This window comes from Schistocerca piceifrons, chromosome 5 (genome assembly GCF_021461385.2).
Source record: "Schistocerca piceifrons isolate TAMUIC-IGC-003096 chromosome 5, iqSchPice1.1, whole genome shotgun sequence".
Taxonomy (NCBI): Eukaryota; Metazoa; Arthropoda; class Insecta; order Orthoptera; family Acrididae; genus Schistocerca; species Schistocerca piceifrons.
Genome location: NC_060142.1, coordinates 660,802,576 through 660,824,890, shown reverse-complemented (window position 1 = coordinate 660,824,890; position 22,315 = coordinate 660,802,576). Strand labels below are relative to the sequence as shown.

Here is a 22,315-nt window from a genome sequence, read left to right as displayed (position 1 = left end):
ATACATACACTGAGGAGCCAAATCGCGTAGAACCTCTTCGAGCACACAGAAGTACCGCAACAGGACGTGCCATGGACTTGACTAATGCCTGAAGCAGTGCTGGAGGGAACTGACACCATGAATCCTGCAGGGCTGTCCATAAATCCGTGAGAGTACGAGGGGGTGGAGATCTCTTCTGTACAACACGTTGCAAGAAATTCCAGATGTGCTCAACAATGTTCATGTCTGGGGAGTTTGGTGGCCAGCGGAAGTGTTTAAACTCAAAACTGTGTTCTTGGAGCCACTCTGTAGCAATTCTGGACGTGTGGAGTGTCGCATGGTCCAGCTGGAATTGTACACGTCCGTCGGAATGCACAGTGTACATGAATCGATGCAAATGATCAGACAGAATGCTTACGAACGTATCATCTGTCACTCCAACTGCACACGCCCCACACCGTTACAGTGAACAGTACCATGTTGACATGCAGGATCCATGGATTCATGAGGTTGTCTTCACATCCGTACATGTCCATCCGCTCGATACAATTTGAAACGAGACTCGTCCAACCAGGCAACATGTTTTGAGTCATCAAAAGTCGAAGGTCAGTGTTTATGGGCTCAGGCAAGGCGTAAAGCTCTGTGCCGTGCAGTCATCAAGGGTACAACAGTGGGCCTTCGGCTCCGAAAACACATATCAATGATGTTTCGTTGAATGGTTCGCACACTGACACTTGTTGATGGCCCAGCATTGAAATCTGCAGCAATCTACGAACAGTTGCTCTTCTGTGACGTTGAACGATTCTCTTCAGTCGTCGTTGGTCCCGTTCTTGCAGGATCTTTTTCCGGCCGTAGCGACGTCGGAGATTTGATATTTTACAGGATTCGTGATATTCATGGTACATTCGCGAAATGGTCGTACCGGAAAATCCCCACTTCATCGCTACCTCGGAGATGCTGTGTCCTATTGCTCGCCGACTATAAGACCACGTTCAAACTCACTTAAATCTTGATAAACTGCCATTGTAGCAGCAATAACCGATCTAACAACTGCGCCAGACACTTCTTGTCTTATATGGGCGTCCCCGACCGCAGCGCCGTATTGTGCATGTTTACATATCTCTGTATTTGAATACGCATGCTTATACCAGTTCCTTTGCGCTTCAGTGTATAATTAAGGCGAGGACGTCCAGTGATCTCTTCAGTGAGGATTCACGCAGGCTCGAACTCTTACGGGAACGGCGAAATACCGCGAGTAATGAGGATAATTGACAAGGGGCACTACATCAGTAGTTTACGTTATAAGTTGAGAATTTGGGTCTAACGGGTGGTGTGCTAGGGTGATTCACGCAGGTGGGATGACCACTGTGTCCGGATGGCGTAGTGGTTCCGGCGTGGTAGCTCAGCTTGGTCAGTGCGGGGGCGGCAGCACTTTATAAAAAAATAAACTGGGTGAAGTATTCGTCGATGAATTTTAAGGGGTATCATGTGACATCCGCCCAGCCTAAATGATGAAAACAAAGGTGAACAAAATGAAGAAAAAGAGCTGTATCCAGATATTAAAAAAAAGTGGTCAGAGCTACTGACTAGTGAGTGGGGGTACGGCACAGATGCTATACTTCCCCATTGATTTAAATAAATGGCCTCTTGCATCCAATATCTGTAATTCTTTTGTGTTTGGGAAAATTCTGAAAACGTTGTCGGAATACAAAAGCGTGTTCTAAGAATTATGTCTGGCGTTAGTTCCCAGAAAGCGTTTTAGACAAATCTATGAGTACATTTACCCCAATAGGGAATTCTATTACTATTCTTCATTGTTATTATTTATTTTTTTCTCAAAAAATTATAACAACAATAAGGTTAAAAACAGTCTTTGCAAATACTTCAGGGGTTCAGCATTAGTAAAGGAAGGAGTGAGGGACATTGAACAACCTGTCACAGCGTATTAAGAGTCTTGTGGATAACACAGTGGAGAAATTTTTTTCTATTCCATCTTTACATAAGCGTTTACAATTAAATTATTAAATACAACATAATTAATATTAACACTGCTCTTAAAGTATTTTACAAATTGTGGCGCATTTAAATAAAATGTACATCTTTTACTTCTCGCATTCTAGAGGCTTCTGTCGGTTGGATCCATAGAGATTATTTGTGCAGTGTAACAGAAAAGCTAAAAATGAGTGTTAAATCAACAGATATCTCTTAAGATCTAAAATACCCGACATTAGCTGTCCAGTATTACGCAGCTATCACTCTACTATGATGTTCGTCTGCATACGGGCGTGACCAATGTACGTTACAGTTGTACCATCACAGTAACAGTAGGTTCGCTTGAGCTATAGGTGCATAGTCCTAGCGCAAAGTTCACAAACTTCATCGCACCACAATGCAGTAAAACTTGCTCAAAGTTGAAAATTTATATTTATACCTGGAACGCATCTTGAGGTTTTTTTATGTATTTTTTGTGCCTAGAGATATAATTTTTATTGAATACTAACACTATCTGTTACAGTCCTCATACACACCTCCTCTGTTCGATAAGAGGGATAGAGCTAAAAATGCGGAAACGCTCTGTAAAATCATTCTACATTAGACGTACAAATACTAAATATTAATAGATTCGGTTTTGGAGAGGGTTTGCCTTGAGCAAAACACGATTTTTTGTTTTTATTTCCCAGACCTATTTCGCTGAAGGCTCAGCATCATCAGCGCATTTTCTTATTATCTTTCTATAAAACAAGAAAAATGCTCTTTAATACTTGTGTGTGTGTGTGTGTGCGTGTGTGTGTGTGTGTGTGTGTGTGTGTGTGTGTGTGCGTGTGTGTGTGTGTGTGTTTGCAATATGTTTCATTTAATTTTTCAAGCCGGCCGAAGTGGCCGAGCGGTTCTAGGCGCTTCAGTCTGGAACCGCGCGACCGCTACAGTCGCAGGTTCGAATCCTTCCTCGGGCATGGATGTGTGTGATGTCCTTAGGTTAGTTAGGTTTAAGTAGTTCTAAGTTCTAGGGGACTGATGACCACAGATGTTAAGACCCATAGTGCTCAGAGCCATTTGAACCATTCTGTGTTTTACTCAAGACGGACTCTCTCTATAACCAAATCTACGAGGGTAGCCCAGAAAGTAATGTACCGGATTTTTTTTCTCAGCCGAAAATAATGCTAAGAATGCGAAACATTACGTATGTATTATTTGAAGTCTCCTGAGTCACTGCAGAAAAGAAACTGTGAGGAATATTCACAAACGCATGAGCAAAGTCTGTGGAGCATCTGCTGTCGACAGATGAACAGTTAGTCGCTGGGCACGTAGGGTGAGGTCATCACAAGGCGGTTCGGTGGAGCTCCACGATTTGCAGCGGTCGGGGAGACCAACCACGGCTGTCACACCTGACTTATTGCAACAAGCTTATGTTGTCATTCGCGAGGACAGACGCATTACGACTCGGCAGTTAGCGCTGCGTCTGACAATCAGCAAAGGAAGTGTGGATGCAATTATCAGCACTCTTGGATACTCAAAAGTGTGTGCAAGATGGGTCCCGCTGTGTCTAACGGTGGATCACAAGTCGCCCAGAAAAAAACATTTGCCTTGATTTGTTGCAACGTTTTGAGGCGTCTTGTCCGCATTGTGACAGGTGATGAAATCTGGGTTCACCATTTTGAGCCCGAAACAAAACGACAGTGCATGGAATGGCAACATACCCACTCCTCACAGAAGAAAAAAATTCAAAGCAACTGCTTCCGCCGGTAAGGTCATGATCACCGCGTTCTCGGACTGTGAAGGTGTGATTCCCATTGATGTGATGCCAAGGGGCGATACGTTTAATTCGGAAGCATATGTCAGTGCTTTAACAAAACTCAAGACGCGCTTCTGGAGACTTCGGCGCCACAGCGACCCAGGAGATGTTTTGCTGCAACACGATATCGCTCGTTCCCACACAAGTCTGAGGGCTGCCGAACATATTGCAAAACGGAGTTGGACATTGTTACCCCATTCACCCTACAGCCCTGACCCAGCACTCTCGGACTTCCACTTGTTTGGGCCATTAAAGGATGCCGTAAGTGGAAGACATTTTGAGGACGATGAGGAGGTGATTCACACATTGAAACACTGGCTCCGCCACCAGGACAACGATTAGTAGAAAGTCACAGAACGGCATGGAGATTACGTGTAAAAATAGGGTGTGTAGATAAAGCACCATTCTTTCGTGTGTGAAATTCTCATTACGTTCAATTAAGAATTGTTGAAGAAAAAAATGCAGTGCATTACTTTCTGGGCACGACTCTTACTTGTAAACAGAGACGCTTCATCCTCAAGATGACAAAATATAAAATTCTAGGTGCACTGTGAGATGAGCAACTGTCGCGGGAAGAGTTTCTAACACTCAGCAGTGGGCAGTGGAGCGTCACCGATGACGTCAGCAGCAGCAGTGGCAGCGGCAGCAGTCAGCGGAAGTGCAGGTAGGCCCTGGCGGTCAGGAAGTAAAGGCACTCCACCAGGCTGAGCACGCTGAAGCCCAGGAAGAGACCCAGCAGCCCGCCGCAGTTGGCTGTCCAACACAGTGACGTGTAAGTGTTCTCACCACACACTGAAATCTGGCACATCGAGTACGGTGGGTTCACCCCTGACGTACACAACGCCATATATTTACCGCAACGTGAAATATACGCTGTCGAAATACATTATTATAGTCACATTCTATGAGAACGTGAGTAGCATAGCGCATGTTACATATCATATGGGATGATCTGACAAACTTGGCTTCGGAGGAAACTATCAGGCGCTCCGTAAGTGTCAGTCTCTAGCCTTGTTTCTCTCTTCTTATATCTCCTTATCGGCAACCAACAACACATCCATATTACACCATCTCAGCTTTTCCCACAAATCAAAGGTCAGCGAAATCACACCACTCAGTACCCACACAACTGCCCGATCCTCGTCTTCAGGCAAACAAATTCCCCTGTTCTCCACCCGAAGATGAAGACATACTCTTCAGATAACTTGAATGCGGCTGGGTGACGTCGACAACCGCCGATATTTAGAGAGGTGCACACCCTGTCGTTTTCAAGGCCAAACTGCAGCAAGTAAGAGTCAAGCAAGGGAATTTAAAACCTCGTGTTGCAGAGCAATTTTGGAAAGATAACACACACATACACACAAACACACACACACATTCGTACGTACATAAATTAGCGCCACAACACAACCAAATATGACCAACGCTGGAAGTTATTGATAGCGAATATTAAAAACAGACAGCATTAGCTCTGTCCTTCTGTTGTTTCATCAGAAAGAGAGCAAAATTACAGTCCGAATTTAAGAAAAAGCTTCTATCTCTATTCACAAAGTCACTAGTGTCTCCTTTATAACACTAGTCCAATATCTGGAATCAACGAGTAGATATATTCCATGGGTTAGCCGTGTTCTGTAACGGCACATTTGCTCGGCTGTTGTAAGTGTGTGTGACGATTATGCTCAGTACACCTGTCCTCCATGGTCCTGATGGTCTAACCAATATATGCCATGCCATAACCCGTCTTACGCAAACCAAGTTCATCTTTTACGGATCCTAAAACAGCCCTAATCTTCGATGGTGATCAAAAACGCATTTCAAATTATACAGGATGGTCCATTTATCGTGACCGGGCCAAATATCTCACGAAATAAGCGTCACATGAAAAAACTACAAAGAATGAAACTTGTTTAGCTTGCAGGCGGAAACCAGATGGCGGTATGGTTGGCCCGCTAGATGGCGCTGCCATAAGTCAACCGGATATCAACCGCGTTTTTAAAAATAGAAACCCCCACTTTTTGTTACATATTCGTGTAGTAAGTAAAGAAATATGAATGTTTTAGTTGGACCTCTTTTTTCGCTTTGTGATAGATGCCGCTGTAATAGTCACAAACATACAGCTCACAATTTTAGATGAACAACTGGTAACAGGTAGGTTTTTTAAATTAAAATACAGAATGTAGGTACGTCTGAACATTTTATTTCGGTTGTTCCAATGTGATACAATAATAATAATAATAATAATAAAGATTTTATTGTCTTTAGGCCATTACAGTAATTGACAACGTCAAATGAAGTTACAATTTATAATAGAGTGTGATAAGGTATTGACTACTTAAATATTTTAGCTTATATTACAATCAATGTACAGTGGGTCATCTGTTAGATTACTGCATTTTACAGTTGAAGAATTCATTGATATCATAGAATGGGTGGGCAATAAACCATTCATGCAGTCTTTCTTTGAATGTATGTTCAGGAAGATCCTGTATGGCATGTGGCAGCTTATTAAATAGCTTGTGCCCTGTGACTTCATAGCTATTTATTGATTTTGATAGTCTGTGGTAAGGCGTGTATATGTGTTTGATGCTTCTTGTGTTGTAACAATGTACATTTTCTCTACGTTTCACATCTTGTAGGTTCTTCTTCGTAAAGATTAAGACATTGTATATATAGAGGTTTATTACAGTCATAATTTTTTGTTTAGTAAATAAGGGTTTGCAGTGAGCCTTATGTGAAGAATTTGTAATTATCCTAATGGCTTTCTTCTGCAATAATAGGATGTCATGTATATGACTACAGTTACCCCACAAGATAATGCCATAGGATATTATACTCTGGAAAAATGCAAAATAAGATGATCTGATGTATGTTTCAGGTACACAATTTCTGAGTTGTCTCAATAAATAAATTACTCTAGATAGTTTACTACTAATATAGTTTACATGTTGGCCCCAGGATAACTTTTCGTCTAAATAAACTCCGAGGAATTTAACAGAACTAGGGTCATCAGATAGTGGCTTGTCTCTTAGAGTGAAGATTATCTGCTGAGTTTTATTTTCATTTAGCAGGAAACTATTTGCTCTGAACCAATATGCTGCATGAGTGAGTGTATTTTCAGCACAGGTTTTAAGATCATTAAGACTGTTACTGCTATGGAGAAAAGTCGTATCATCTGCATACAATACAGTGGTGGATCTAATAAACGAGGGGAGGTCATTGATCATTATCAGAAACAGGAAGGGCCCCAGTACAGATCCCTGAGGCACACCTACTCTAACATTTTCTATGTTTGACATTTCCTTACCAACACAAACTACCTGTTTACGGTTGTTGAGATAAGCTTTTAATAGTCTGAGACTGTTTTCTTTGATGCCGTAGAATTCTAGTTTCTCTAGTAGTGGCATGTGCTCAACACAGTCGAAGGCTTTGCTTAGGTCACAGAATGAGACCTGAGCAAAGCCTTTGTTCTCAAAAACTTTGAGGATGTAACTGACTACCGTGTTGATTGCATCAATGGTCGACGGATTCTTCCTAAACCCGTATTGTGTAGCATTAATTATTCCTAGATTCTCAAAGTGAGATGATAATTGTTGGTACATGATGCATTCTATTACCTTGGAGAATGTGGGTACTATTGAAATAGGCCTGTAGCTAGATGGAGAGTCTTTATCTCCCTTTTTGTATTCTGGGACGATCCTAGACAGTTTTAACTCATCAGGAAAATATCCCTCAAGTAAGCACTTGTTTATACAATGGGTTAAGGGGTAGAGAATGCAGTCACACACTTTTTTTAGCAGGTTGGATGATATGCCATATATATCTAAGCTATCAGATGATTTCAGTTGTTTTATGACCCCTTGTACATATCTAGGCGATACTTCGGAGAAGGTTACCATGCTTGTATTTAGTGACTGTCTACCCCAATTTTGGGAGAGTAACTCTGATGGACTAATGTCTGGTTTGATAATTGTGTCTCCTATTTCTTTCACTGAATTAATAAAAAACTCATTGAGTGTTTGTGGTGGGATATTAATTTTGTCTTTTTTAGTATCTCTGGCAGCACTGTTAATTACTTTCCACGCAGTTTTGCATTTATTGGTGGAATTATGTATGCTGTTGGCATTGTAGGTTTTTTTGGCTTGCAGGATGACTTTTTTGTATTCATTCCTGCATTCCACATAGGCTGATTTGGCACAGTCAGACTTCATACTATTGTATATATTGTACAGTAACAAAACTTGTTTCTTTAGATCTGTCAGCTGTTTAGTGTACCATATATTTGGTCTGTTTTGAGATCTGGATTTGTGGCTGCTGTCCATTATTTTTATTTTCTTTATGGGAATACTATGGTTAAATAGGGTCAAGAATGCATTAAAAAATCTATCAAATATTATTTTGGCTGGCAGATCATTACTTGATGTGTAATGTCCATCAACACTACAATGGCCAAACCAATCTCTGTCAGCAAGGGAATTACGAAATGTTTTAATTTTATCCTCAGTTATGGGTCTGGTAATCACAACTGTTGGGACAGGTCTGTTTGCATTGCACCTATTGAGGGGAATTTTACTTGCATAATTTAGAGATACGGAGTCATGGTCAGAGAATGGGAACACTACAACTTGGCATGTGTTTTCAGTGGTCTTGAAGTTTACAAAGATGTTATCTAAACATGCTTTGTTTCTTGTGGGCCTGTTATTAACATGATGTAAATTGTATTGTCTTAGCAAGTTTTCCAGATCTGCAACACTACCCTTACATTTAGTAACATCAAAATCAGCATTCAAATCACCTTCTATTGCAATATCATAATGTAGCCATTTAATATTACTTAATTCACTCAATAGCATGTCCATTTTTTCTAAAAATATGTTAATGCTTCCCTTTGGTGATCTGTACATGGATACTACTATTAGCTTATGACTATTAATGATTATACCCGTAACTTCAAAGTGCTGTTCATCACACAAGGAATTTAGGTCTAGTTTGGTTATTGTACAATTGAGTGACTGGTTGGAATAAATTGCCACACCACCTCTAATGTGCTTTTTCCTACAGTAGCTATTTACTATACTAAAATTGTCAAATTTGGCAACTGCAAGTTCATTCTCATTAGCCCAGTGTTCACTCAGACAAAAAATATCATACTGGTTATCAAGTCCAAACTCATTTATGATAAGTTCTTTATCTTTCAGTCCTTGAACGTTAAGGTAACATATTTTAAGATCCATGCTCTTATTGCTAACACACTGAACACTATGGTGATTGGTTTTCAAACGTTTTTCAGGGCTTATCTTTTGGATTTCTGCCTCTTGTTGCCTTTTACTAAAAAATTGTTCACTTGGAGTGGTAGCACATCTACTGTTGTATACCTACTCTTCCCTCCTTGTGATGATATTGTAGATGAAGCTGCTACTAGAGGAGTTGATGTAACTGCTGTTATGGTGTCTGGAGGCACTGTTGTGGCACCTGGTGACTGAGGAGATAAGGTGGTTGCTTCTTCTTCTCCTGCTGTTGAATCTTGCTGGTGAAGTGTGATAGGTACTGCTGCTGCTGCTGCTGCTGTAGGCATTGTTGTGGCAACTGGTGACAGTGGAGATTTGGATGTTGCTTCATCTTCTGCTGCTGTTGAATCCTGTTGATGAAGTGTGGTAGGTATTGCTGCTGCAGCATTTGTTATGTGTGTAGGTACAATTGCTGCTTCCACCTCTACTTCTACTGCTGCAATAGAAGTAAACATTTCTTCAGGCTCTGCTTGCGTCAAGCAAGGAACTGGAAGAGCAGCAATTACTTCTTGGTTGTCAGATGCTTTCAGTATCATGCTGATGTTTTGGCACAGAATCTTCTTGCCTCTGTTATTAAGGTGCATGCCATGTCTCGTGTAACAGTCTCTTTGCAAGGAGTCCATACTTATAAAATATGCATTTTGGTAGGCCCTGCAAATCTTTGAGTATTGCCTGTTTGCTTTTATGATTTCCACGTTCACACATGACCATTCCGAAAGGTCATGCCTATGTGGAATTCCGACTACAAAAACTGATTTCTCTCCTGTTGAATTTAGTATTGCTTTAAGGTTTCGTGTTGCACTGTGGAGGTCGTTTTTATATACATTATTGGCTCCTGCTATGACGACAATATGACGATCATTTTCAGTTTCTATGTTTCTAACGAGTTCTTGGATGGGTGCACCTGGTTTGATAATACTAGTTGCTTGTATACAATGACTGTAACGTAGTATTTTTGCGATCTCACGTCCATGGCTATCAGAGAATATTTTCACTTTGAGTTTGTCTTCACGTTTATTGCGGAAGTTTCTGCTCATGTGCTTGTCACTATATAGATTCGGCGTGTTGTTGTCGTCACAGTTTTCCGTGGATTCCACATTTATATCTGAATCTAGTGCATGAAAACGGTTTTTTGTTACCACAGTAATTCTACAGTCACTGAATTTCACACGACCAACCCTTTTTGGCCTAGTAAACATATGTTGCCTTGTTGTTTCTGCCTTTAGGCCTATATCCACTTCAGAGCACTCATTTATTGTAGGTAGGACACTGAAACTGCTTTTATTGCCGCGGTTCGTTCCATTCGTTGTATTTATCACCTTTTCGCTTCTTTCTTCCGTGATCATGCTAGTCCTGTGCTCCCAGTTCCGTGTTTTACTTGCTTTGGCGATCGGGATATTACGCGCCTTTTTCAGTTCGGCATTTTCATTTTCTAAATGCGCAATGTCCCGCCTTAGTACATCTACAATTAATTGCAGGCTTGATACACGTTCATTTAGCTTCACTATTTCACTGTTATAATTTATGTATGTTCCGTTTTTCACCACACAACTATAACTTTTGTTCACTTTCTCACTATAAACAACTGTACCGGACGCCATGTTGCTCAATACTGTACCTTTGTGATCTTATCATTTCTGAGAACGCATGCTGTTACAGCTTGATTACCTGTAAATACCACATTAATGCAATAAATGCTCAAAATGATGTCCGTCAACCTCAATGCATTTGGCAATACGTGTAACGACATTCCTCTCAACAGTGAGTAGTTCGCCTTCAGTTATGTTCGTACATGCATTGACAATACGCTGACGCATGTTGTCAGGCGTTGTCGGTGGATCACGATAGCAAATATCCTTCAACTTTCCCCACAGAAAGAAATCCGGGGACGTCATATCCGGTGAACATGCGGGCCATGGTATGGTGCTTCGACGACCAATCCACTTGTCATGAAATATGCTATTCAATACCGCTTCAACCGCAAGCGATCTATATGCCGGACATTCATCATGTTGGAAGTACATCGCCATTCTGTGATGCAGTGAAACATCTTGTAGTAACATCGGTAGAAAATTACGTAGGAAATCAGCATACATTGCACCATTTAGATTGCCATCGATAAAATGGGGGCCAATTATCCTTCCTCCCATAATGCCGCACCATACATTAATCCGCCAAGATCGCTGATGTTCCACTTGTCGCAGCCATAGTGGATTTTCCGTTGCCCAATAGTGCATATTATGCCGGTTTACGTTCCCGCTGTTGGTGAATGGGGGTTTCGTCGCTAAACAGAACGCGTGTAAAAAATCTTTCATCGTCCCGTAATTTCCCTTGTGCCCACTGGCAGAACTGTATACGACGTTCAAATTCGTCACCATTCAATTCCTGGTGCATAGAAATATGGTACGTGTGCAATCGATGTTGATGTAGCATTCTCAACACCGACGTTTTTGAGATTCCCGATTCTCGCGCAATCTGTCTGCGGATTAGCCGCGACAGCAGCTAAAACACCTACTTGGACATCATTATTTGTTGCAGGTCGTGGATGACGTTTCACATGTGGCTGAACACTTCCTGTTTCCTTAAATAACGTAACTATCCGGCGAACAGTCCGGACACTTGGATGATGTCGTCCAGGATACCGAGCAGCATACATAGCACACGCCCGTTGGGCATTTTGATCACAATAGCCATACATCAACACGATATCGACCTTTTCCGCAATTGGTAAACGGTCCATTTTAACACGGGTAATGTATCAAGAAGCAAATACCGTCCGCACTGGCGGAATGTTACGTGATACCACGTACTTATACGTTTGTGGCTACTAAAGAGCCATCTATCACAAAGCGAAAAAAGTGGTTCAACTAAAACATTCATATTTCTTTATGTACTACACGAATATGTATTAAAAATGGGGGTTCCTATTTAAAAAAACGCAGTTGATATCCGTTTGACCTATGGCAGCGCCGTCTAGCGGGCCAACCATAGCGCCATCTGGTTTCCCCCTTCAAGCTAGACGAGTTTCATTCTTTGTAGTTTTTTCGTTTGATGCTTATTTCGTGAGATATTTGGCCCGGCCACTATCAATGGACCACCCTGTATTCCCGCAGAATACGACCACTGATGTTGGAAGTATTTCCAGAGTAAGGCAAAACGGCCGTAGACTCTGGTCCCACATCTTTATTACCATAATCACCCAGTGCATGGTTTATAGCTCGAAGTGCAATGTGCATCTAGTCTGTATTTCATTACAACTATCCTGATGAAAGGTGACTTCTTGGTGGTGTAGCACAGCTGACAAATTTTCGGGCTTTGAGATTACGTGGGTCCCGTAAACAAAGGTATTAAGTACCCCTTCACCTGAGCTGGGTGGCGACAACAGTCTGGCTGTAGCTGCATATCAGTTTGACTTGGCTTCCTATAAACAACAATGTCCCAGTGTATCATCAACTTTCTTCCTTACCATCAAGTCAAGTAAGGGAAGTCAGCATCCTTTTTCACGCCCATCCTGAAACGAATACTCGGATGGATTGAATTCAGCTGTTCTAAAAAGCCGTTTAAATTCTGACTTTGCCGCGCGGGATTAGCCGAGCGGTCAGAGGCGCTGCAGTCATGGACTGTGCGGCTGGTCCCGGCGGAGGTTCGAGTCCTCCCTCGGGCATGGGTTTGTGTGTTTGTCCTTAGGATAATTTAGGTTAAGTAGTGTGTAAGCTTAGGGACTGATGACCTTAGCAGTTAAGTCCCATAAGAATTCACACACATTTGAACATTTGAACAAATTCTGACTTCCGTGGGGCCAAACAACAGAAGTATCGTCCCGAATATTCGCTTCACGATAGAGATGGAAAAGGATAGCTGCCGTCCAAAACTTGATGTGTTTGTCAGGAGGAAGGGTAATGGGACATTGGGACATGATTTTTACAGGCATCCAACTCACACTGATTTGTATCTACCTGCTAACAGTTGTCACCACCCGGCACAGCGTGAAGGGATACTTCGTACGTTGGTTCACAGAGTCCACGTCATCTCAGACCCTCAGAGTTTATCAACGGAGATATCCCACCTTGACGTCATCTTTCACCAGAGCTGAGATAGCCCACCTTGACGCCATCTTTCACCAGAACTGAGATAGCCCACCTTGACGTCATCTTTCACCAGAACTGAGATAGCCCACCTTGACGTCATATTTCACCAGAACTGAGATAGCCCACCTTGACGTCAGCTTTCACCAGAGCTGAGATATCCCACCTTGACGCCATCTTTCACCAGAACTGAGATAGCCCACCGTGACGTCATCTTTCATCAGAACTGAGACATCCCACCTTGACGTCATCTTTCACCAGAACTGAGATATAGCCCACCTTGACGTCATCTTTCACCAGAACTGAGATATAGCCCACCTTGACGTCATCTTTCACCAGAACTGAGATAGCCCACCTTGACGTCATCTTTCACCAGAGCTGAGATATCCTACCTTGACGTGGTGGTGGTGGTAGTGGTTAGTGTTTAACGTCCCGTCGACAACGAGGTCATTAGAGACGGAGCGCAAGCTCGGGTTAGGGAAGGACTGGGAAGGAAATCGGCCGTGCCCTTTCAAAGGAACCATCCCGGCATTTGCCTGAAACGATTTTAGGGAAATCACAGAAAACCTAAATCAGGATGGCTGGAGACGGGATTGAACCGTCGTCCTCCCGAATGCGAGTCCAGTGTGCTAACCACTGCGCCACCTCGCTCCCACCTTGACGTCATCTTTCATCAGAATACTTATAGTGAACGACAGATCAGACGGGCGCTGCGATATCGACGAACCACGCACCGGGGAGTCATGATGATTACGAGGTGGCACAAATGCTTACGCTCTTTTTGATTTACATAGGGAGTATTTCCAACAGCATTGGTCGTTTTCTGCGGAAATATGATGCGAAATGTATTGTTCGACCGCCATCTGAGATTAGAGCCCTTTCGGATTTGTAAAGGATGAACATGGTTTTCTTGAGACGGGTGTCTGTCGTATTACTTGCAGTTGCAGCATGTCATAGGGCCCATTCCTAAAAAGGAACGAGGTTTTCCAGCAAGGCACCTCGGCTCGGCAGATGTCTACAATTGCCTGCAACTGAACGTAGGAACACGATCAGTTTTTCAAATACCTTAGATCTTGATCCAGTTGAGTAACGTCACCCTTCAATCGGTGCTTTCACTGAGAGAGTCTCTCCTCCACCACCACTCCTTTCCTTCCACGTACCTTTCTCCACTTACTGCACACAGACTTCATGCCTCCAGACACCTGTGAGAACCTATCAGAACCTGTGTCTTTGCAGCTTGTCTAGGTGGTCTGTACATTTAAACTTATTTTTGTTGCTAGAAGGTGATTATAATAATGTATTTCGGCGGTTAACATCGACACACTGATGTCAAAAACAGTAATGTAATGGGTTTTGTTACGTATCTTAGTGTCGCATGCGACAGAAACGTCTAATAGTGTGAGGAAATATTGTTTAAAGAAGATTAAACGTATGATCTTACCTAAGAAACTGGTAAATCCATAGAGCTCAGTGCGAAAACTGGGGATGAACTGGCTGTTTTTATAATATATCACCACCCTTCCGAAAGTGAAGCTGTAAAAGAACAACATATCTTAGATATTAGGGAGTAAGTTCTATCTACAATATCTAAAAGAAATTATGATAATTATAGACCATCATACATTATTTGTATCTGTAGTTTATTTTAGAGTGCAGGCTTAGAGTTACATTTATTATCCTTTTTCACTAGCTTTGTTGGACAAGCTGTTTTTGGTCAAATAAGTTTATTCGATTATCCTATAACATTTTTACATATTCTGATGCTGCCTCGCAAGGGCGAAACGCGGAATTGTTTTCAATAAAAACAATTTTGCAAATGAAACTGTTTTCATTTAAAAAAAACTATTCATTTCCGTTAGAAAGGCAACAGGGGAACATTCTCTCCAATTGGGAAAGGCGAAAACCGAGTGAGGTGACGCAATACTAAGACTCTGGATTCGCATTTGGAAGGATGTGGATTCTAGTCCCCACCCGACCGTCCACATTTACGTTTTCCGTGGTTTTCCTAAATTAGCATGAGCGAATACTTGGATGGTTCCTTTGGAAGGGAAGCGGTCGTATTTCTTCTCCATCCCTTCCCAATACAAGCTTACGCTTCGTCCCCAAAGACTTTGTTGTCGACGGGACTTTCAAACTAAACCTGCTTTCCCTTCATTTTGATGAGCTAAAGATCGGAGCTTTTGAGCAGTACAGTCACGCCTATCCATCTGTCCATATTATCAAGCAGGACACAATTGTTCTACTTTTTAGATAGCATCACTGTCAAGCTAATGCAAGAATTTTGCGTTCCCAGCTCTTGCCACAGCATATTAAGTAATCTTGTTCTTTATCAGCGCATGAAGATCAAGCTGGTAAATACGACTGAATATACTGGATTTAACAAGAAGTGCTGGTCAATGTCATTCTTGCATATATTAGTTTGGAAATAAAGGCGAAGTCCGAAGCAGCGAAGCGAACTGTGGAGTTTCCCAGTTACGCTTCATAATTGCTCAAAAGCCAACATCGCGATAGCTGAAATAATATATATATATATACATTCAGATGACGAGCAGTATAAGCATTTAAAAATTTTGTGTAACATGTTTCGACGAAGGCCCGCGGTATTTTTGCCATCGGTCGATTTGATGGTTGAGCCGCAACCGATGAAAACCGCTCTAGATTATTACACTTAATCGAACAGCACAATGCAACCGCCAAGCATAACACCACAATCAGAAGGTGTACGACTATCGACTTGTCCTCATTCCGTGGATCATTGCGTAGAGGGACACTAGTACAAAATATGCTGGTTAGGAGCTTTTCTCCACCATCTCTCCGAATGTTAATAGTTAATTAATAGCGGAGAAAATTACGTCTGCCACAAGAATCCGAACTGGCTATCCCCAAATCGAGAACCGGGGCACGAAGCTGCGTTAGCGATAGAAGCCTCGAAATGTTATTGAGAGGTATTTTATGCGCCGTCCGTGACTGTTTCTTTTACGTCTGAAACATGTCAAAAATAATGTATTCCCGGTCGAATACATGCAGTGGAATAACGACACTCTGGAGTAAAGAATTTTATTTCGTGATGCGGTAGTCATTTGGCAAACCAGTAAAGTAATTTTATGATTTTATGTTGAGTTCTATAAATAATATTGTGCGCATATGTTTACGTAACATTAGTATTAAAAAACAGTTGTTACCATGAAGGAAAGATCTCATGGGTTTAGATGAAAAGTAATGAGAGAAAAACAGTAATTAAATTTGGTAACGATTACACAAACATCCAAATGGTTACCGTGAGTTACGTACGCAATACAATTTCTATGAAGTGTTGCTAGTCGTTGCATATCATTTGTTTTGATAATTATAATTAACATCATGCTCTCCGAATTATCCTTTTTAGTCTTCACGTTACCGATGTTTTCTACATTTAAGCTAGCGCCAGTGCATTTTGTTCAATTGTCACATTAACATTCTTGCCCAGTATTTGCGTGATTTCAAAGTCATTGCAGTCTTTTACCAAATTTAACTTCTGTTCGTTTTGGAGCTAGCGACCCTTTTTTATTCTGCAATCTAAATTCTTTCCCACAATTTTAGTACACAAAATTATGGCTAAATACAGTGACACTCCCCCCCATGAACCATGGACCTTGCCGTTGGCGGGGAGGCTTGCGTGCCTCAACGATACAGATAGCCGTACCGTAGGTGCAACCTCAACGGAGGGGTATCTGTTGAGAGGCCAGACAAACATTTGGTTCCTGAAGAGGGGCAGCAGCCTTTTCAGTAGTTGCAGGGGCAACAGTCTGGATGATTGACTGATCTGACCTTGTAACACTAACCAAAATGGCCTTGCTGTTCTGGTACTGCGAACGGCTGAAAGCAAGGGGAAACTACAGCCGTAATTTTTCCCGAGGGTATGCAGCTTTACTGTATGGTTAAATGATGATAGCGTCCTCTTAGGTAAAATATTACGGAGGTAAAATAGTCCCCCATTCGGATCTCCGGGCGGGGACTACTCAGGAGGACGTCGTTATCAAGAGAAAGAATACTGGCGTTCTACGGATCGGAGCGTCGAATGTCAGATTCTTTAATCGGACAGGTAGGTTAGAAAATTTAAAAAGTGAAATGGATAGGTTAAAGTTAGATATAGTGGGAATTAGTGAAGTCCGGTGACAAGAGGAACAAGACTTAGCCGGCCGAAGTGGCCGTGCGGTTCTAGGCACTGCAGTCTGGAGCCCGCGACCGCTACGGTCGCAGGTTCGAATCCTGCCTCGGGTATGGATGTGTGTGATGTCCTTAGGTTGGTTAGGTTTAATTAGTTCTAAGTTCTAGGCGACTTATGATCACAGAAGTTAAGTCGCATAGTGCTCAGAGCCATTTGAACCATTTGAACAAGACTTTTGGTCAGGTGAATACAGGGTTATAAATACAAAATCAAATAAGGGTAATGCAGGAGTAGGTTTAATAATGAATAAAAAAATAGGAGTACAGATTAGGCTACTACAAACAGCATAGTGAACGCATTATTGTGGCCAACATAAACACGAAGCCCACGTCTACTACAGCAGTACAACATTATATGCCCACTAGCTCTGCAGATGACGAAGAAATTGATGAAATGTATGAGGAAATAAAAGAAATTATTCAGGAAGTGAAGGGAGACGAAAATTTAATAGTCATAGGTGACTGGAATTCGAGAGTAGGAAAAGGGAGAGAAGGAAACATAGTAGGTGACTATGGATTGGGGCTAAGAAATGAAAGAAGAAGCCGCCTGGTAGAATTTTGCGCAGAGCATTACTCAATCATAGCTAACACTTTGTTAAAGAATCATGAAAGAAGGTTGTATACATGGAAGAACCCTGGAGATACTAAAAGGTATCAGATAGATTATATAATGGTAAGACAGAGGTTTAGGAAACAGGTTTTAAATTGTAAGACATTTCCAGGGGCAGATGTGGATTCTGACCACAATCTATTGGTTATGAATTGTAGATTAAAACTGAAGAAACTCCAAAAATGTGGGAATTTAAGGCGATGGGACTTGGATAAACTGAAAGAACCAGAGGTTGTACAGAGTTTCAGGGAGAGCATAAGGGAACAATTGACAGGAATTGGGGAAAGAAATACAGTAGAAGAAGACTGGGTAGCTTTGAGGGATGAAATAGTGAAGGCAGCAGAGGATCAAATAGGTAAAAAGACGAGGGCTAGTAACAGAACAAATATTGAATTTAATTGATGAAAGGACAAAATATAAAAATGCAGTAACCGAAGCAGGCAAAAAGGAATACAAACGTCTCAAAAATGATATCAACAGAAAGTGCAAAATGGCTAAGCAGGGATGGCTAGAGGACAAATGTAAGGATGTAGAGGCTTATCTCACTAGGGGTAAGATAGATACTGCCTGCAGTAAAATTAAAGAGACCTTTGGAGAAAGGAGAACCACTTGTATGAATATCAAGAGCTTTGATGGAAACCCCGTTCTAAGCAAAGAAGGGAAAGCAGAAAGGTGGAAGGAGTATATAGAGGGTCTATACAAGGGCGATGTACTTGAGGGCAATATTATGGAAATGGAAGAGGATGTAGATGAAGATGAAATGGGAGATATGATACTGCGTGAGAGTCTGACAGAACACTGAAAGGCCTGAGTCGAAACAAGGCCCCCGGAGTAGACAACATTCCATTAGAACTACTGACAGCCTAGGGAGAGCCAGTCCTGACAAAACTCTACCATCGGGTGAGCAAGATATATGAGACAGGCGAAATACCCTCAGACTTCAAGAAGAATATAATAATTCCAATCCTAAAGAAAGCAGGTGTTGACAGATGTGAAAATTACCGAACTATCAGTTTAATAAGTCACAGCTGCAAAATACTAACGCGAATTCTTTACAAACGAATGGAAAAACTGATAGAAGCCGACCTCGGGGAAGATCAGTTTGGATTCCGTAGAAATGTTGGAACACGTGAGGCAATACTGCCCCACGACATATCTTAGAAGAAAGATTAAGGAAAGGCAAACCCACGTTTCTAGCATTTGTAGACTTAGAGAAAGCTTTTGACAATGTTGACTGGAATACTCTCAAATTCTGAATGTGGCAGCGGTAAAACACAGGGAGTGAAGGGCTATTTACAATTTGTACAGAAAGCAGATGGTAGTTATAAGAGCCGAGGGGCATGAAAGGGAAGCAGCAGTTGGGAAGGGAGTGAGACAGGGTTGTAGCCTATCCCCGATGTTATTCAATCTGTATATTGAGCAAGCAATAAAGGAAACAAAAGAAAAGTTCGGAGTAGGTATTAAAATCCATGGAGAAGAAATAAAAACTTTGAGGTTTGCCGATGACATTGTAATACTGTCAGAGACAGCAAAGGACTTGGAAGAGCAGCTGAACGGAATGAACTGTGTCTTGAAAGGAGGATATAAGATGAACACCAACAAAAGCAAAACGAGGATAATGGAATGTAGTAGAATTGCGTCAGGTGCTGCTAAGGGAATTAGATTAGGAAATGAGACACTTAAAGTAGTAAAGGAGTTTTGCTATTTGGGGAGCAAAATGACTGATGATGGTCGAAGTAGAGAGGATATAAAATGTAGAATGGCAATGGCAAGGAAATCGCTTCTGAAGAAGAAAAATTTGTTAACATTGAGTATAGATTTAAATGTCAGGAAGTCATTTCTGAAAGTATTTGCATGGGGTGTAGCCATGTATGGAAGTGAAACGTGGATGATAAATAGTTCAGACAAGAAGAGAATAGAAGCTTTCAAAATGTGGTGCTACAGAATAATGCTGAAGATTAGATGGGTAGATCACATATCTAATGAGGAGGTATTGAATAGAATTGGGGAGAAGAGCTTGTGGTACAACTTGACTAGAAGAAGGTATCGGTTGGTAGGACATGTTCTGAGACATCGAGGGAGCACCAATTTAGTATTGGAGGGCAGCGATGAGGGTAAAAATCGTAAAGGGAGACCAAGAGATGAATACGCTTAAATGATTCATAAGGATGTAGGCTGCAGTAGGTACTGGGAGATGAAGAAACTTGCACAGGATAGAGTAGCATGGAGAGCTGCATCAAACCAGTCTCAGGACTGAAGACCACAACAACAACAACAGTGACACTTTACCTTATTACTTTTACTTTTCGATCATCATTGTGCATAGTAAACACTCGTATGGTATCAATCAGGTTGTAACTGTCTGTACTGCTCAGAAGCATTAGGGGAACATAATTTTGGGCGTCTGCTTTACTCCATTCAACAATAATTGAGGGTTGGCTGTTGTTGTTGTTGTGGTCTTCAATCCTGAGACTGGTTTGATGCAGCTCTCCATGCTACTCTATCCTGTGCAAGCTTCTTCATCTCCCAGTTCCTACTGCAGCCTACATCTCTGGATCGTAATGCCCTTTTCGTAACATACTCATTAGTGCGATAGGACACAGTGGCTCCAGTGGCGCTTTTGTGATCGTCTAGCAGTGCTCTGGCAGTATCTGTACGGCGCCGCAACGCCGAGATGGCCAGAAGTCGGTCTTACCGTACAACGTTGTCTAACCCGTCTTGTGTACTGGCCTGCCACTGTATAGCGTGTACGCAACCTATGTGTCACACATGGAGAGGCAAAGGATTCCTTTTTGAATGAGAGAGACCTCAATTGCAACTTGCACTTCATTAAGATATCGCACTGCATGTGGTTGGTTGAATACAACTTCCACAAATGACAACTGCCATCTGTGTTCTTCACTAGCAAACATTGGGACACCGGTACTCACTTCATTGGAAAGGTCGCCTGATACTGTAAAACGTAACACGGCCAATAGATGGTGAATGATTGTAATTGTTGTTTACATTGAACGGGAAGATCTGAAACCATGTAATAAGACCATAGCTACCGCCTGTATTAAAACGGGTTTTACATACCGGACTTTGATACACGTGTTCGCCTAATTGTTTTGAACAATGTATATTCTGCCTGTTGTGACTGACAATTCGCAATTTTTCACAAACGCAACTTTTATTGAGGTAAGTTCACAAGGTTGATGATTGAACAACAAACGAAAAGGTAACAATAACAATGCCAGTAAAAGTCTCCTAATTGAGGCAAACAAAAGTTCACTTCTATATTCCACAAAGGTTCGTGGTAACACACACACACACACACACACACACACACACACACACACACTAGTAAGAGTCCAATTCTGAGACGAAGACGTAATCTTCAGCGGTCGAAGTACACGAGGTCGGCATCCGGAGTGAACTGAACTTCGGGGCTGGTTCTAGCCCCTAAATAGCTGTCTCCAGCCAATCAGGTTTTGGCGTAGTGATATTTCCTACATGCTGTGGCTCGATCTCCCCATGCAAGAAGTAGTGCTCGGAATGTCTGTTTCCATTATATTATATATAAATAGCCGGTGTTTACCATCATGTTTTTTGGTACGCCTTGGGCATAGACAACGCCGTCCTCTGTGGTGTAATATGGGTTGCCGGCCCTCAAGGGCTACCTTGACTCCGGCATAACACTGTCCATAAGGATTGATCTTCGAAATCTATACCTTGTTTGCAATAATTACGGAACATTGGGTACACGTGTCGCGAAAATCTTTTATACATCGGAGAGTACAGGTACGTTATGAACTGTGCCTGCAGTGCTCAGCAAAGCGACGTCATACAGGGGGAAGCAATCGATAGCCTCAAGCCCCGACACCGTTTCATAAGAAGGTACATTCAGAACACATGAACCCTAATTCAGGAAACTGACAGACAGCGTGGTGTTGAGCAATACTACTGTTCCAGCTACGCTCCTTCAGGAGCTGACCAAACAAGACGAGCAGAAGGAATGAAATCATCGCCATCTGTCTTTCTGTCTATACTTATACTCTGCGAACCACCGTAAGGTGCATGGCAGGGGGTGCGTCTCATTGCACCAGTTATTAGGGTTTGTTTCATTCGTGTATGGAACGTGGGAAGAATGACTGCTTGAATGTTTCTTTGGACACAGTAATTATTCTAACCTTATCCTCATGATCTCTATGTGACTGATACGTAGGGGATTGTAATACGTTCCTAGATTTTTCATTTAAAGCCGATTCTTGAAACTTTGTTAATAGACTTTCTGGGGATAGTTTACGTCTATTTTCAAGTCTCTGCCATTTCAGTTCCTTCAGTATGTCTGTGACACTTTCCCAAGGATCGAAAA

General features: G+C 41.9%; 1 protein-coding gene across 1 annotated transcript in view; it reads right to left on the bottom strand.

Moving 5' to 3' along the window:
• LOC124799182 (pickpocket protein 28-like) overlaps positions 1 to 22,315 on the bottom strand; it is a 148,798-nt gene that overhangs the window by 5,003 nt on the left and 121,480 nt on the right. The window contains exons 10-11 of the mRNA XM_047262717.1: positions 14,584 to 14,675; positions 4,435 to 4,525 (exon numbers count right to left, since the gene is read on the bottom strand). Coding sequence (XP_047118673.1) covers positions 4,435 to 4,525; positions 14,584 to 14,675 — 183 coding nt within the window. The remainder of the gene's footprint in view (positions 1 to 4,434; positions 4,526 to 14,583; positions 14,676 to 22,315) is intronic.